The sequence below is a fragment of the Tarenaya hassleriana genome, unplaced genomic scaffold (assembly GCF_000463585.1).
Source record: "Tarenaya hassleriana unplaced genomic scaffold, ASM46358v1 Cleome5, whole genome shotgun sequence".
NCBI classification, from domain to species: domain Eukaryota; kingdom Viridiplantae; phylum Streptophyta; class Magnoliopsida; order Brassicales; family Cleomaceae; genus Tarenaya; species Tarenaya hassleriana.
This window is the reverse complement of record NW_010967707.1, coordinates 965,132-982,779: the sequence shown is the minus strand read 5'-3', so window position 1 is coordinate 982,779 and position 17,648 is coordinate 965,132. Positions and strand designations below refer to the sequence as shown.

The 17,648-nt window shown below is 36.2% G+C and overlaps 6 protein-coding genes across 7 annotated transcripts in view; 1 reads left to right on the top strand and 5 right to left on the bottom strand.

Moving 5' to 3' along the window:
• The window catches only part of LOC104827376 (transcription factor bHLH92-like), a 1,269-nt gene extending 1,124 nt beyond the window's left edge, over window positions 1-145 (bottom strand). Inside the window, exon 1 of the mRNA XM_010560549.1 lies at window positions 19-145. Within this exon, the coding sequence (XP_010558851.1) occupies window positions 19-145 (127 nt within the window). The remainder of the gene's footprint in view (window positions 1-18) is intronic.
• Window positions 146-780: 635 nt separating this feature from the next.
• Window positions 781-1,657, top strand: LOC104826070 (PRA1 family protein D-like). Its single transcript, XM_010558583.2, has one exon. The coding sequence runs from the start codon at window positions 920-922 to the stop codon at window positions 1,463-1,465; it is 546 nt and encodes a 181-aa protein (XP_010556885.1). The 5' UTR covers window positions 781-919; the 3' UTR covers window positions 1,466-1,657.
• A 1,395-nt stretch (window positions 1,658-3,052) lies between these two features.
• Window positions 3,053-5,211, bottom strand: LOC104826069 (auxin-responsive protein IAA17). Its single transcript, XM_010558582.1, has 5 exons — window positions 4,759-5,211; window positions 4,358-4,563; window positions 4,096-4,237; window positions 3,502-3,563; window positions 3,053-3,317 (listed from the first exon to the last, which is right to left on the bottom strand). Exons 1-5 carry the CDS (start codon window positions 5,025-5,027, stop codon window positions 3,280-3,282), a joined length of 717 nt encoding a protein of 238 aa, XP_010556884.1. The 5' UTR covers window positions 5,028-5,211; the 3' UTR covers window positions 3,053-3,279.
• A 3,625-nt stretch (window positions 5,212-8,836) lies between these two features.
• Window positions 8,837-11,730, bottom strand: LOC104826068 (rRNA-processing protein EFG1-like). The gene is made up of 8 exons (XM_010558581.1): window positions 11,475-11,730; window positions 10,913-11,042; window positions 10,688-10,815; window positions 10,394-10,532; window positions 10,139-10,253; window positions 9,830-9,893; window positions 9,292-9,540; window positions 8,837-9,185 (listed from the first exon to the last, which is right to left on the bottom strand). The coding sequence occupies exons 1-8, from the start codon at window positions 11,625-11,627 to the stop codon at window positions 9,180-9,182; spliced, it is 984 nt and encodes a 327-aa protein (XP_010556883.1). The 5' UTR covers window positions 11,628-11,730; the 3' UTR covers window positions 8,837-9,179.
• LOC104826067 (photosynthetic NDH subunit of subcomplex B 5, chloroplastic) lies at window positions 11,731-13,227 on the bottom strand. The gene is made up of 5 exons (XM_010558580.2): window positions 12,944-13,227; window positions 12,734-12,797; window positions 12,332-12,394; window positions 12,194-12,252; window positions 11,731-12,096 (listed from the first exon to the last, which is right to left on the bottom strand). The coding sequence occupies exons 1-5, from the start codon at window positions 13,187-13,189 to the stop codon at window positions 11,866-11,868; spliced, it is 663 nt and encodes a 220-aa protein (XP_010556882.1). The 5' UTR covers window positions 13,190-13,227; the 3' UTR covers window positions 11,731-11,865.
• Window positions 13,228-15,929: 2,702 nt separating this feature from the next.
• Window positions 15,930-17,648, bottom strand: part of LOC104826066 — a 6,395-nt gene continuing 4,676 nt past the window's right edge. Inside the window, exons 8-12 of one of the 2 annotated variants that reach the window (XM_019204112.1) lie at window positions 17,556-17,640; window positions 17,237-17,464; window positions 16,793-17,149; window positions 16,594-16,695; window positions 15,930-16,506 (exon numbers count right to left, since the gene is read on the bottom strand). In XM_019204112.1, the coding sequence (XP_019059657.1) occupies window positions 16,282-16,506; window positions 16,594-16,695; window positions 16,793-17,149; window positions 17,237-17,464; window positions 17,556-17,640 (997 nt within the window). In that variant the 3' untranslated portion in view covers window positions 15,930-16,281. Of the gene's footprint in view, window positions 16,507-16,593; window positions 16,696-16,792; window positions 17,150-17,236; window positions 17,465-17,555 lie in introns of both variants that reach the window. The other variant, XM_010558579.2, reaches the window with a different exon arrangement.

Sequence of the window (17,648 nt, the reverse complement as noted above, 5' to 3'; positions counted from 1 at the left end):
CGGGCTTCGCCGGCGAGCCTTTATTGTACGGTCTGAAGGCGCTCTGTTTCTGAACAGGGACACGGCTTCGTTCTCCGAAAACCTCGTACCAGAAAGAACCTTCTTCTGGGAACAGGAAATCTGGCGATAACAAGTGAGGATCCATGATCGATCCTTTTTTTTTGTTATATTCCTCACTGTGTTTGTCTTTCTTTGGGGTTATGGTTTATATACGGTAATTCCGTCACGTGTGCTGGGGGGTTCGAGTAAGTTGCAGCATGTGAAGCATATTCAGCACATGGTCAATTGGTGCATTGGAGAGTTTCTACGTTGAATTCGAAAGTCAACGACGGACCATACAAAAGGGTTTAAAAGAAACTTTTTTGTCATATATATATATATATATATATATCTCATTTCCCTGCCAGTTTAATGCAAACGTGTATTACTTAATGATGAGGAATTACTAATTAGCCTCATTGGGTTAACTAATTGCTCATAACACAAACGTGTACACTAGGAAACTTCCTACCACTTTGCCATATTTTTTTGCATAGTGATATATATATATATATATATATATATATATATTATAATTGTTGGATAGGTTTATTTACTTTTACTAAAAACGATTGCGGAACCTTCCACTGTATTTCTTGGACTCGTATGAACGAACTACCCATTTGACATGAAATTCCAACACCTTATTATAGTTTGTACATATTTTCACAAAACATGTGTATAAACAAATGAAATAATAAACAACAACAACAACAATATAATAACAATAATAATATCCAACGAGTAAAGCTAAGTGGGCTTTATTCAATGGGCTTGGACTGTCATTTGGTTACAAAAAAAAACAGATCGACTCGCTTCACCTTTCTTCCGGTCTGAGAAAATATAGGGTTTCAGAGGTTTCCGACACAAACAAACAATAATGGCGAACCATATAATCTCTGGCTTCAAAGAAACCGCTGAGTCTATCACCGGAGCAGCTCGCCCGTGGCGCGACTTCCTAGATCTCTCCGCATTCAGCCTCCCGTCTTCCGTCGCCGACGCCACCACGCGCGTCACACAGAACCTCGCCCATTTCCGCGTCAATTACTCTTTCATACTCTTATTCCTCCTCGTTCTAACCCTAATTACGCACCCTATCGCCATCCTCGCATTCATCGCCGTAGGACTCGCCTGGTTCTTCCTCTACTTCGCTCGAGAGGATCCTCTCACGATTTTCGGCTTCTCCGTCGACGACGGCGTCGTAGCGGTGCTTCTAATCGGTCTGACGATCGCCGCGCTCGTCACTACCGGAGTTTGGCTGAAGGCTCTCTCCACCGTCGGATTCGGCGTTCTGTTTGTGATCCTGCACGCTGCGCTAAGAGGAACGGAAGATCTAGTGGACGATCTGGAATCACCGTACGGGCCCATGCTCTCCGGCGTAGGCAGCGACAATGACGGCGCGCGTGGAGATTACAGCGGTATATGATCGATTTCTTCTCTGGCTCAAACGAATTTGGTGATCTAGGGTTTTTGTTCCTTTCTGAATTCGTCGTGTAAATCTGAATTGTTGTGCCATTACCCCGATCGTTGAAGAAAATGGATGGTTCAGTAGAACAAACCGTTTCAAAATTGAAGCAAATCCAAACCGGTTATCTGAATCTCACCGGTTTACGATGTACAGATGATGCTTTTCTAGCAGAAAATAACAGAAACTCCACCCGTATACCGATATTAACCGGTTTGTTTCACCGATAAAAGCCAATGATTTTGGCTAAACCAGTTTGACCCTCCAAAACCGAATCACGGACAGAGGATTAAACCGGAACGAAACCAATCTAAAACCGAACTGATTCATCGGTTTACCGGAGAAGGCTCGTGAAGAATTTTCCCTTTAAAGAAAAGGATAATGGGCCACATAGGCCCAAATCAAGGAACAATATTTATTCACTAAAGCCCATAAGCACGACAAGTAATCCACTACCTATTTTATTCCCAATAATAATAATGAATTAGAAAAAATCTGTCATTAGGTTTTTGCCAACTTGTCATTAATTAATAGTTGGGCCCATCAAACATTGAACATGCTCTTGCCGCCACAAAACTGCCGGATCCAATAAATCAGTATATATACAATACACATATACACGAGAATACACACACACACACATATATATATGTATATAATATTTGTGTGATATAAATGTTGTTGGTGTTTACACATGCATGTATGAACATATACATGGACGTTGGAGCAATGCATTCATCTCCATGTGCTTATACTGATCTATGAAAATTACATTGGGATTTGTATTCTGTTTCTATATGATGTGCTATTTATATTATATTAAAAAAAATGGTATCTGCATTGCTTTGGACCGCCGCCTACGTTGAAAAAAATAAGACAAAGTTAATCACATAGGTATATATGATTAGCTTCATTAACTACCAATAATCAAAGCAGGACCAATAGATTCCATATTATTATATATATGATTTTTTTGGTAAAATAATATATATGACTTTCAATTAATTAAGAAAATATCATGGCCCTTACAAGAATATACCAGAATATTGGAAAAATTTTAAACCGATAACTAGGAGCATTATAGGTTGTTTGTGTATTTTCTTAGAACATGTTAAAAATCTTAAAACTATTCATATTTTGAAATAGAAGGAATAAATGAAAATGTTTTTGGTGACTAAAAATCTACATTTTTAAGAAATGATTTCTCAATATCTTATGGATTATAGACATTGGAAGAATAGGAATATTGAATTAATTTCTTTTTGCGTATCATCCTAGTTTGTACATTTTATTTAAATATTATTGGCTAGCTGAAATAGGAAATAAGCAAAGGTAATAAAATTAAGAAACACATCTCAAGTTCTCAACATGCACATGGCTTTGCTCCCCTTCCTATGGCTCCTAACCTCTAATTTAATTTACTTCCTCCAACCAAACCCAATTATCACTTAAAGTTCCAAGAAATCAATAAACCAACAAGAGAATCTTTTGGATATATTTAATATATTTATATAATGGATATAATTTTAAATCTTGGCAATAAACAGATAAAGAGACGCATACGGTTCAAGTTTATTACTTCTTGTCCATTACAAGTGTCTCGCATCTCAGAACATATATAATATAATACTATATCTATATACCAAATCCAGATCAAAACACGTACATTTAAAGTAGAAATCGAACAATGTTTTTGTCGAAAAAAAATTAACACCATAAATGTGTTAACTAAATCCATAATGATGGCATATATATTACATATATAGTGGATTCTTTCAAGCTCGGTTCTTGCATTTCTCCATTGCTCTCGGGGCTGGAATTTATAATAAAAGGACAAAAAAACACAGACATACAAAATTAGGGTTTTCCCATAAAAAAGTATAAGTTGGAAGGAAAAAAATTATATTTTTTTCTGTAATTGCGAGGAATTTAAATTAAATACTATGATTTCTTACAGGACATAAGTATACGTACTTCGGTTAAGGAAAAATACTTACCGAGACCGATGGCTTCGGATCCTTTCATTATACGTAAGCGTTTGCATGATTCAACGAACATCCTATACAGAACACCAAAATTTTAAAACAAAAAATGTAAACAAATTAAACAGTACATGTAATGCAAAATTTAATTGTAATTAGAAATATTTCTATATGAAAAATAATTTACTTGATATATATATATATATATGCACACTATATCATAACTATTATAATGGGGAAAAATATCAAATATTCAAATGAGTCCAAAATTCTGAGAGGAGCAAAACTAATTTATTTCGAATGATTGTCACAATTATCAGATTTATATATGTTGTAATTACGAAATACATGTATATATGAATATGTACAAATTGATACAGACATATATACAAACGAAAAGGTGGATTTTTTTTCTTCAAATTTTGGTTTTGAGGCTTGATTTATTTATTTATTTTTATCAATATCACGACGTGAATAGTATTATTTGGAGCATGAAAAATACTCTGATTCTATATACTAATAATAACACACATGTATTATGTATATAATAATAAATTCTGATACCAAAGAGAAATAAAAATGGGAAAAAGAAAAGACAATGAGACATACAGCCAAGGGACATCGCCGACGAGCATCCAATCACCATCTTTGTCCTCATAGGTGGGAACATAGTCGGAACTGTTGAGCAGATCCATCAGCTTGCTCTCGTTCATGAAATCTATCATCCCTTGTGCTCCATAGTTTCCTTTTTCTTCATTTATTTTCCAAACCCAACATATGTGTATATATATATGCGTCATCAACAAATTAAGCCAACATATATATTATACGTATGTATTCAATATATATACACACATATATGTATACGTACCCGTTGTGAAGGAGCTGAACATCTTGGCCAGGGCATTAGAGAGGTCTTCATAGCTATTATACATCTTCAAGTCGACTTTCCTCAGGTAGGGAGCTCCGTCCATTGAAACCTTAACGAACGTGGCCGAGCCGCCGCTTGCTTTCTGACTCATCGCCGTCATGTTTTTCCGGTAAGACCGCACCGGTGGCCAACCCACAACTTGTGCCCTACCAAAAAGATTGTATTAATTGAACATGTAAATTGTATCGCGTGATTTCTTTTACGTATGATAAATTATCGATATATGTTTTGCCTCGTTCGATTATGTATGTGCGCTTAATAAGCCGTTGCATGCATGAGATTACGAGTTTCTTAATTAGACACGTTAAAAAAAGATTAAAAAGGGTCGAACGGAAAATTACTTAGCAGGAGGTTTGGAAGGGTCCTTGGGACAAGAAGAACTATTGTCAGCAGGGACAGCAGCAAGGGAAGAAGGATCTTTCTCTGTCGTGACAGATCCTAAGTCCTTGTGATCACGAGGCTCATTGTTCAGATTCAGCTTCAGATCCACCACCGTCTCCGAGAACCCTCTCTTGTTTCCGGACACCGGAGCCGCCGTCTCTCCGCCGCCGGGAAGTCCCAGACACAGCTCGGTATCCTTCAAGTTCAGATCGACGCCGCCGCCGAGCATTTTCGCCTGATTTATATATCTTCCCAATTCTCCAATGTTACCTCTTTCTGAGATTTTCTTGGAAAATATTTGTTCTCTTCTTCTTCGAAAAAAAAATGGTTTAAATCCTTCTTTGCAATAAGGTTCTTGAGGTGTAATGGAGGAGAAAAGTGGTTTAGAGACCCAAATAATATAAGTATCTCTGTGCGAGGAGGATCGCTGCATGTGTGTGTAATTGCGTATGTCGTATTTAAGATCGTTGATTATTGGGTTCTCAACACGTGGACGAATCTACACCGTTTGATCAAACACATTCTACTATATAATATAATATTTTTTATAATATAATATTGTTATTGTTTCAATTGGTACTGTTGCTGTTGATGATGCCACCATCATCGTCGTCGCGGATTTTTCTCTGGGTTAGGGTTACAGATACTCGTGGTTAGTGTATATACATATACATGAAAATTTTAATTAAAAAAATATTTTCTTGTATATGAAATTTAACAAATAAAAGGAGCGAACACTTTTGCAAAAGTTTGACGTCATAGCCCATCATTATATTGCAATCGGTATATTGCACAAGCATCGATAACGGTCGAATTAATGTAGAGTAATTGGAAAGAAAAAAAAAGATTAATATATCTCGTGTCAACTACATTTCCAACGCAAAAGAGGTGAATATTACTCTTATATACCAATTTCAATTTACACAATTATTCGTAAATAGATTAAAAAAAAAATATGTTTATAACAAATAAATTATTTTTTTTAGTTTCGGCATCTATTTAATTAGAGATTCTTTGGATGGCGAGGCAGAGACATCTCATATGAGAGTGTATGAACATAGATGAACATTATGATTATAGTTAATTATTTTTTATATTGTAATTTATTTTCCGTAAGATTCTTCGTCGGAACCTTCCAATTATGCACATCATACCCACATGACTCAATTATTCATCCCACAACTAAAAGCCCAGCATTCATGTATAATATTCTCACGCCAAATAAAGTATATATATTCATATACTGATAAATAAATAAACAAATATGTCAAAGTATATATAATTATTTGTAGAGTTCACTTGTAAATATAAAGGCAAACAAATATATGTGTGTATGTATAGAACGATGTGTGTGCGCATGTGTATGTATATATAGAGGCACAAATCACAATCGAATCATTATTCCAACAATCGGAAATTAAATTATACATATAGCTTAGAACACACACACATATATATACAGACAGACATACATACATACATACATTATATATGTATATTTGTCAACTAAGACATGGGTTGTATGAAAGTTGGAAGGTACTATGCAAGGAAAAATTAAATAAATAATATTTTGTGCATTGATCATTTGAGTTTTTTTTATTAGAAACTTTCGTATATAATATATATATTAATTACCCCAATAATTAACTGTTCACGTAAGCAGTAAAGCATTATAAGCATTATTCACTTCATATCGATAACGTAAATACAACGAATTCGGTCCATATGAAGGAGATTTTTTTGGATAACTAAGAAGTTAATATATGAAGATATTATTCCTAAAATATTATCATTAATATAATTATAATTTATCTTAGATATTATATATAGAATATTTTATTGTATTTTGCTATATATTAGGATTAATATTTCAATCAGAAGAACATTTTCTTTATTAGTTTATTGGGTGGGTTTCGGCCTCTACTTAATCTTCTAAGTTTGGAGTCAGTAATTAGTTACGCAATTAATTGTATCCATTCTTCTCTACTAGTGGAATCGAACCCAAAATTTTGAAAATAATTTTATTATCTCTCCACCACTGGACTATCAGGTAACGAGTAATATTTGAGATGTGTATAAAATAATGCTACTTAATTATAAATGAGACTTTGTCATATATGGAATTAATCAAATCATATAGAAAATATTACAATGAAATGGGTAATATATATATATATACATATATATACACACACACATCTCACTTCAAATTCGGTACACATATATAGAATTTTGTTTTGATGGCGTGTATAGTATAAACCATAGCCGATCGACATATATAGATTCCAACATATTTTTGGGAAAAAAAGTAAACATAAAAAAACAAATGAAAGTGCGGTATATGAATGCATTCAGGAGTCCTCTCTCTCTCTCTCTCTCTCTCTCTCTATATATATATATATATATATATATATATATATATATATATATATATATATATATGAAGGGCATCAAATTCACAAAGGAATGATCATGTCACCACAAATTCCAAAGCAATATTGGTGAGACCAAACGTGTAGAGATAACAAGGGATAAATCACATCAACTGAATACAAAAAGGGAACATCATAATCTTAAGCCCTACTTATGTTCCTTGCCCTAATTTCTCATTTCTATCCAAAACCCTTTTTCCTGCAAGATAATCAGTGCCGTACTAAGAAATTTGCGAGAGAACAAACATATACTCCCTCCGTTTCAAAATGTTTGTTGTTTTAACTTATTTCACATTTTTTAAGAAATGAAAATAAAAATCATATATACTCTTTATTTAATAATAAAAACAATATTATCATTAATAATGTATTGGAATTTGGTAAGGATAAAATTGGAAATTATTTAAAAAAAATATATTGGAAATGTAAAATGATAAATATTTTGAAACATGGATAATAATCTAAAACTACAAATATTTTGAAACGGATGGAGTAAAATATAATCGTTTTTTTTAATAAAATATAACCAATTTGGAAAAAGAACTATAATTTAAGTTCCCGAGATATTGATGGTCACCATCATTATTGGTTCCCATGATGTATACACTAATAATTAATCATGAGACATGGCCCAGTGAGTACATTAGTTTAAAATTCAATAAACCACATTGTTTGATTTAATGACTAATCCATTTTCGTTTTGATCATTTTTATGAATGATGTTATAATATTTTAAATACATATACAAAATATTTTATTTTTTTAATGTATATATATATATATATGGGAATCTTCCTCCAAGATCACATGTTATTCCAGATGTTGGTACAACTCTAGACAGATTTCGCACCGTGATGGGGCTAACCACGTCACCCTTTGCTTAGAACTTCTACTTTATTTAATTAATTATTAATAATTTATTTTATAATTATTATTCTTTAATTTCCCCAAATTTAAAATCGTAATCTTAGATTATTATTTCTCCTCGTTCCCGTACGCTTTCTCTTCTTTCAACGATACACGGATTAATTATATTACCGTGATGTTTTTAATCCCGCCGAAAAAAAGATAATATAATTAAGTCAAACTTATTATGGGTTCAAAGATATTCATCCTATATATTTATATATGAATGTGTAAAAAAGGCAATCAATATATATATGGGGATTAAGAATAATCTGATTTTCCGTTGATCCCACAAACTTTAGTGGAGAAAATCAAAGATGATTGCCGAATCAAGAAAATTAGTACGTCCTTGAGATTTGGTGGATCGCTTTATTGATTCCACTCACCAATAAAGATATTATATTATTTTATTGTACAATTTGTTTAGTTTCATATAGTTTCCAATCCCTGAAATCAAAATTAATATTTGATATAGGATCCGTAGTTTGAATAATAATAATAAAAAAATAATCCCTAAATATTAATATGTATTGTATTATTATAGAATATAGGATTACATGGAAGTTAGAGATAGCCCAGAACCCTGGCACAACAAAATCTGAGCCCATTTGTCTCGGCCCATTAGGCCCATCTAACGTACCGGGTCAAGTGAAGAGAGACAAGGTCGGCTCTGTTTCTCTCTCCCATTGCGTTCAAGATCTGTGTAAGAACTTCTGCATAATCAATACACACATTCGTACAGAATCTTGTGAGCTGCAGATGTATGAAAGAGGAAACAACAAAAAGCCTGAAATTCAAAAATCTCGTGAAGATACGTAAAGGGAGAAGCTTTTGCACAAAGTCTATATCGGGATTCAAAGGATTGTTCGGACCAAAAACAACAGCCGCCTATATCTGGATTCACCACTTCATCTAAGCCATTTATATGCATTGGGGGACCAATACAGGCCATCGCTGCAGCTCACATTGGAGAATTATGGCAAGTGATAAGTGTGGTAGGAGCTTCTTGGTGTTTCTTCAAATGTCGGTAGGGTGGCAAGTCATCATGCCTGCAAAAGTAACAGAGATTCCTAAGATTGATTTAAGTACCCTTTTGTTCTGTTAAGAAGCACACGATGGTAAGTGTTAAACGAGTGAGAATGAGGAGAAAGTGACCTGCTGCTTCTTCTTCTTAGGCCTTCTCTTCCTCTTTGGTTTATGAGCATCAGAATTCGAACTCGGGTTGCTACTCTGACCCGTGCGTGAACTTGAAGTGGCCCTCGCATTATGTGAAGACCCGCCTCTGCTATTTGAAGCATTGCTGGATGTAGACATCTCATCCCTTTTGGCAAATGAATTCTTCCTTGATGTTGATGCAGACCTCGATCGTGGCGGTGGCATTAAAGCCCTAGCAGAATTTTGCTTCTGCAAAATGGCATTGTGTTCGGAAAGCTGATTAGTAACATCGAATTTCGAAACTCAGGTTTCGTCGTGAATGGCAGTGTCATGTAGTAAAAGCACACCCAACATCTCTCAGACTTAATTCATTCTCTACATATAACATGCTAGATTTTCAGCCATCCATCGCGATTATTAGACTTCCGGGCATGTTAGAATTTTCAGTTTTATTGAAACGACAATATATCTTGCAGTACATTGATTCCAACAAAAGTACCAATGATTCAGTAACTTTGACACTGTACTAGCATCATACCTGGATCCTTTCATCACTGGACATGCCGGACGTTGCTCTGGCAGAAGCACTAGAAGCCGGCTCCCTGGCCAAGGGTGGACAATTGTCAGGAATCCTCTTGGTTAGGTACACAAAAATGTAATTACCAAGCAGTGAACTCTGATTAAAAGAAAGCAATTATAAAACTTGTACTTATCGCCAAAAAGAGGTAAAACTCAAATCATGTAGCCCATGTTTTTTATATCTCAACTCATAGACTGATGAAAATTGGAGAGCTAGACTTAAACACATTGGCATTTGGCGAAAGCATTCCACGTAAACAAGGTGTACCTGGTGCTTTTATCAGTACACTCCTCATCAGCATCTGCTTCATCACTTGTGCTTCCGTTGAGAAAGAAATCATCATCACTCAGGTCCAAATGCCCATCGTCTTCACTCCCTGTCTCTGCTTGTCGATAGCCAAAATGACAGTGAAAATGCAAATACAAGAAAGTATTCAAGCCAGAAGAAATGCAAACTAAGCAGAAAGTTCTAAAAAGAAGGGTGACAAACTTTTAGAGAAGGAAATCAACATATTAGAAGTACCTTCCAAATCTTTTCCGCTGGCAGCAGCAGCAATTATATTGGCCTTAATCTGCTTCCGCAGTTCATTTCTCCGCTCAGCCACTTCTAAATCATCCCCACCAGTAAATAGAGAGACGTATTTCTCATTTTTGGGGAAAAACTGCATTTTTTACACAGTAAAATTTCAGCAAGAAAAAAAAAACAATTTCAACTAGTTCATCAGCATTCTATCTTTTCTGATTCGAAAGTTTATCAGAGAACTGAGATACCAAGTACCAACGATGGATTGCAGAAGACTGTCAAAAGGGAGCTTACCCTAACATATTCAAGGTCCTCTTTCAGTTTAGAAATCTGCTCAGCTATCTCGGTATCCTGCACATGGCCGGATGAAGTACATTGCAGCTTCTCAAGACGTCTTATTCTCCTTTCGATCTTTCTCCTCTCTACACAAAGGAAAGTCCTATTTTACTCTTCCATTTCGAGCAACACGAAAATGAGGCAAACAAGCCAATTACGCAACGAAGTAACGATTTTTTTTACCAAAAAACTTAATCTTTTTGTTCCTGAGGAATATTTTACGTTCCACAGCAAGACGGGTATGGATGTCTTGCTGCCTCTTAATGTCTTCCAGCTTCTTCTCCTGGGCCTCTCTTACTTCAGGAGGAAGATCCTTGAGACAATGTACCCAAAGTTAGTGTTGGAAACCATCCCATTTCCATTGACCGACACATGAATGTCATTGCCAGCTCCAGAAACTAAAACATGTCAGGTTCATTAGAAATTTACATTGATAAACAAGCTCGCATCCTTCTAAGTGTGTATATATTACTTCTCCATATCAACTAAGAAAACACATATGATCGTATAATGCACCAACCCAGACATCAGAAAAACCTCATCTTTCCATCATAACACTGAGCAACCGAAATTTTCCCAGAAAACCACGAGGAAATAAACTCCTCAGAAATTTCAAGCGAACACAGAGCAAGAACTGATAAAGCCATAGACCCACGCTAAAAAACCGAAACCGAACGGAATATCGACACTAAACCCTAAAAATGGAAACACCAGCAGCAGACAGTAGAAAAGTAAAGGAGCGTACTTTACGAAGCATGCGCTCGATGGAGCGAATCTGGTTCTTGAAAGAGACATGCTTAGGCTTCTTCTCCACGCCCAACCCTTTCAATATCCGGCCCTTTCCCGCCGTTTTCTTCCGCTCCGCCACCCTCCCCTTGCCGTAGCCGCCGTGCGCCATCGCCGGAGTCTTTTTATTTTTGGGCCAAAAGGAAGAGAGACTAGGGCTACTCGTTTTGTCAGCCCTCACGTTCGTGTGTTTGATTTCCCACAAATAAAATGCGGAAGGCTCACAAAACGCTGCGTTTTGTTACTGATTTAGCCTTTATATACGGTAATGTTACACGAGAATTTAATAATTTATACATATATGGGACAAAAACTAATAGGAACAATAACAGATAATCTGAGACATGTGATCATCTCTTGGCGATATCGTCCTTTTTGATGGTGAAATCCCAGAGGTCGCCATATTTCTCGTTGAAGTCCCAAATGCTCATGGAGTTGTAGTCATTGATGAGCTTGTCACGAGCTCCTCTCTCCATGTTATATATCTGAGGCTCGAAGTTGTGAGGCTTGTCTGGTTTGTCCATTTCTATTATGCAAAACACCACCGTGAATAATCCCGCTCCTATGAACAGATACTCCCCCTGTTGTTCCATACGTTTTAATTATAATCTCAGAATTCGTCGTCGTGTTCGTTTATCAGGGGAAGATTTGGGGTTTTTTCCGAAGGAATTCGCTCACCGGAACATTGAAGTACATCCCTGCGGCGATAGCAGGAAGGAACATCCATGAAATGAATCCTGCATATGGAGGCAAAGTTCCATCAAATCCGATTCCTCGAAAGGGTTTTCTTTCAAAACGCATCTGCGAAATGGGTACCTTGGAAACCAGTTGGGGGTTCCACCGCAGCGATGTCATCCGCGATTGCTCCCCAAAATGTCACTGAAACCATTGAAATGTTGATTAACATTTCACAGAAATCATTATGGCTAAGGAAAGAATGGACACAGCAGAACTGTTGTGAAATCATGGCCCCGTTCATGGTATTAGCCTCTCAGATGATATTTGGCCTTGAGAGCCGAATTGAAATGAGAATCATTTAGGATTCCCTTTCCAAATCCAAAACGAAGAAGCTGAAATAAGCAATCGTTCATGGTAGGATGAGTCTATGAGATCATTATTTCAGTGAAGTTATCATGATACTATTATCAGATGGCGGTAAAAGCTATTACGTCAGAGGCAAGCTGAAAATCGAAATTGGAACAAGAACAGAACAAATACCCTTCTCCTCTTCCCCTTCATAAAACGTATGAGCTCCGTCGTAGTATCCATACTTGAAGTCCTCCTGAAATGATCATCGACAATGCAAAACCACCCTCAATCACATTTCAGCAATCGTCGAAGACCTCGGTCTCTCGCTCCCTCTATCCGAAACGGAACATAACACAAGTAATCGGGATTACGAGTCGAAGAACTAACTAAGACTCTTACCTGACTGATACTATTGAGCTCAAATTGACCGATCGGATCTTCATTGATGTCCGGTTCGACCTCCGACAATCCAGCCGCCGTGACCAGCTTCGATAACCTCAATCTCGGACATAATTTTCCGTAAGATTTAGCATTTGGAGAGAAATGGAAGCTCTGGTCAGAAACCCTAATCCCGAGTTTCGATTCGATAACTCTGGGAATGGACTTGGGAGAGAGAACTGTGACCGTTGAATTTATCGCCACCATTTCCTCGCTTTATCTTCTTCTTCTCTGCGACTGTTATTATGTGCCTGCGGCTTAAAAAGCCCGCTTTTTTATTTTGTTATTTTATTGGATTTTTTATTGTAAAAGTAGTATTGCCTTGTTGGGCCCTTAAAGCCCACTAGTATGTCAGTAAACAGGCTCTGGGCCCATATGAATTTAATTTCGTTTACCTTGGATTTAACCGTTCATTTATATATATATATAGAGAGAGAATCAAATAAAATAAATCAAATTGAATTTGATTCGGGTTTTTATTAAAAAATAGCAAAATATATTTTGATTACGGTGTGGTTATTTCAAATTTGTTCGAACAGATCCCTGCATCACTAAACATATATACAACAAAAATTAATAAAGCATATTATATATATACATGGTGGGTTTTGATCTGCAATAAGTGTCTTGAAACTAATTCAGCTGTATCGAGACACACATCCAAACCAAAGCAAAAGGAAACATACATATCTATATATACATGTACACCCCCTATCCTCTTCTAACGTTTGACATTCCTATATATAAACACACACATATGTACATGTATATATGTATATATATACATCCAAACACACATATTTATTGGTTAACGGATCTTGAAAGATGCAAAAAAGAGTGAGGAGACAACAAAACCTAATTAACCCTTTGATCTTGGGATTTAAAGAATAAATAATAAAGGAAAACGCGAAGAATATAAATCACAAAAAAAAACCCTAATGGGCAATCAAGTTAATAATCATTCAAACAACTCGATAATAAATCTACTTCAAAACAATTAAGTACCCTTTGTGAGTAGCATATTCTTGAATCTGAATAATTTTTTTCAGCTACCAAACATATATATATATACTAGTGTTTGAACATTTCATATGTTGGTAGTGTAAATATTATTTTTTTGATAAAGATTTGTATATTTCATTTACTTAAAACGTTCTGTACATCAGCCTTTCAAAAGTAAATATCTATTGGTATTTCTCATTGATGAGATCGGTAATTGCAGCAATAAATCTTTATTATCTCACTAAAATGACCATCGGATCTGCCTAGATTTGGAGTTCATATATATATATATATATATACACACACACACATACACACAGGATATAAAAAAAATCTTCAGATCCTGAAGATTCTTTGTTGGATATTGTTGCCAACATTGAAACCATACAGAGACACGAACAATGAAATTATAATCAAAGTGAAGAAACAAAATTCTAATGGTACTCATATATGTAATCTCCAATACTCGCAGACATGTATATATAGATCGATGACATTGGACTTACGAGGTAACGACGACGAGATCTATGAACAAGTGGATTGGATCTCCTGCTTCAAGATTTGTGAGATGGTGGAATCGTAATCGGAGATACTGAAGAACAAAATAGGGAATTAGGGTTTCAGATTTAGGGTTTTAGGGCCGGGTGCAACCATCAACGGGTGAAACTGCCACATGATCTGATCTTCCCTCATACTAATATTTAGAGAGAGAAAGAGAGAGAGAGAGAAGTTGAGATCATGCTGGCAGCTTCACCAGATGTCGGTACACCTTAAGCTTACATGCACCTCACCATACGGGATCACACACATTCACAAGCATATATATATATATATACATAGACACACACACACACAATAGAGACTGTGTTAGGAGAGAGAGAGAGAGAGAGATGAAAAGAAGGTGGAGACGAAGGTTTAAATAGACTTTTAATGAATGCTAGAGAGGAAGATTATGATATGCTTATTTATTTAAACAAAAAAAAAAACAAAGTGGCGATGATAGGTATCTAGGTCACTGAAAGGCTACTTGGCTTTATTATTACATAGTGAAAATTAGTATATTTCAATTCTCGTGTTACGAGTTAAGACGATAATAAATTGATGTATGTAACTAATAAATAAATCAGGGGACCAAAAAAAAAAAGAGAAAAAGGAAATGACCCCTCCCTAATGTTTTATGTCAATTAAAATAATCTGTATATCTTGGGTAAAATTTTACCAAAAAAAATCTGTATATATATATATATATATATATATTGGAATGTAGATTAGATTAATTGTTTTTGCATATACAGAATAGATCGTATAAATTTTATATTTCTTAATTATTCCAAACCCTAGAACTGACCCATATATATATGTATAACTAAAAGAGAAGAAGAGAACATAACCAAAAGTAGTAATAATCATTAATATCCGACAAGTTGTCAACAGGGGATTGATGTCTTTAAAACCTATTGGTTCCTTGAAATGTTGTTTTTCTTTTACGAATGAATTTTGTGCATCTCAAGGAGTGAAAGGGAACCTCCTTCACGCATGAGAGGCAAAAGGGGAGTGAAGTTACTGAGTTAAAAGCCCATTGGGGGGACCATTATTTTGCATGTTTATATATATATATACACACACACACGCGCCAACATGCATATATATATACATATATATATATATATGTATGTGTATATGTTCATCTTTGTACTTAGTGCCGTCCACTGGAAAAGCTCAACTCTCAACAATTTTTTTTTATTAGTTTATGAAATGGACATCCAAACTACGAACATCATTTGCATTTGCATGGGTTTAGATGACGTGTGCGATGATGGATGACCCAATTTCACATGTTTAACTAAGTGATAATCATAGCGTAGAGTTCACTCGTAAAATGTGCACTATTTAATTTCAAATAAATAAATCCAAAAGTATAAGAGGTTCAAAGGCAAATGAGAAAAATCAACCAAGTTTCTCTTCTCTTCTCTTCTCCTTGTGTGGAGTTAAAAGAAAGGATGCATTTTGAGCCTTACATTATAATAATAATTTAAAAAAAAATGATACAGACAGAATCTTAAACACAACAGCCTACACAAATGTCATCTTAAGACGGAAGAAGACAACACATGGACTCCTAACCCTAATCAAATCTCCCGCATTCGTATAAACCCTAATCCGCCGGAGATTTGGGGGAATCTTTTCCCTACTCCTAAATTCGGAATGAATCGTTAAACTTAAGGTATTGTATGCTCAAGATTCGCGTTGGAAACAGTACCTGGAGATCGATAAACAAAAAAAATGCCGCCTTTTGATCATTGGTTTGGGTTTTTTCTCCAATGCGAAAGAATCATGTCGTGAAGGTCTTCGGCCTTTGGGCGGGATCCTGGAGATTCCTCAGTGCAGAGGCGGAACACGTTGATCAGAAACTTGATGGTTTCGATTTCAGATTCGGTTAGGTCAAGCTTCTCACACGTCGATTGTTCATTTCCAGAGCTCAGTTCCTCTAGTTCCTCCGGAAGTTTCGGCCTTTCCCCCTTCTGTTTACAAAGTGAAGAGCGAAGTTATGAGGGTCGGTATCATACTTGAAAGGAACATATTCGTGATCAAGAATGAGACTACTTCACCTGGAGAGATTCGTGAATTTGATGCTCAGATGATTCAAAATACGGAACTCGTAGAGTTAACAACTCGAAGATTAAGCACCCGAATGACCAGACATCCACCTCCTGCCGAAAACGCGCAAGAGAGAGAAGTCAGAACCAATGAAATGAGAATGAAAACGACAGATGATGAGCAAGAGAGAATCGGGGGGAAAAAACGTACGAGTCCATATAATTTCCGTTTGTGCATTGCCCGGAAAACCTCGGGGGCCATCCACCGAGGGGTGCCAACACATACATCAGGGGGTGGAATTCCGACATGGGCAATGCAACATCTGTGCAAGTAAGAACGGAGCGGGACTGCTCTGTCGAAATCACAGAGCTTCACAACAGGTTCTCCTCCTCCATCTGCTCGTTTACCGTCCAGGTCTATCAAAACATTCTCACTTTTTATGTCACGGTGAATAATATGCTTCGAGTGTAACTCCGCTAAAGCTCCCGAGATGTCTCGTGCAACCAATAACGCGAGCTCCAAGGGCATATGTTTCACGCCGGTTTCAGAGAGCTTCTCAATGTGACTCTGTACAATATAACCACCGTTGCAGATGGTTCATGTCACATACTTTTACAATCTTGATACAAAACAAAGGAAGTCTTAAGAAAATACCTTCAGGGATCCTCCTTTGACATGTTCCATTAGTACAGAAGATTGCAGAATGCGTTTGTGTGTTTTACCATCCTCTGAGGTGATCCACTTTGATGATATCTGATGTCCGTACAACTCCACGATACAATCATGTTTCAGGGCACCTAAAATACGTACTTCTCCCAAGCAACTATACTCAAATGTCCTAATTTCATGTTCGGAAGCTCCAGAAACCTCTAACGTCCGCATCTGCGAGAACAGAACACAATTCTATGAATTTCACTTGAGAAGGAAAATGCACCGATTTTTCTGGGAGAAAAGGACTAGAAAGGTAACAGACCTTCACAGCCGCATCAGTGGAGCCAAGCTTGCACCGCATAAGGGAACTATTAGCTCTTTCAACTCCGTTGTCTATTGACAGAGAAGGGAAAGA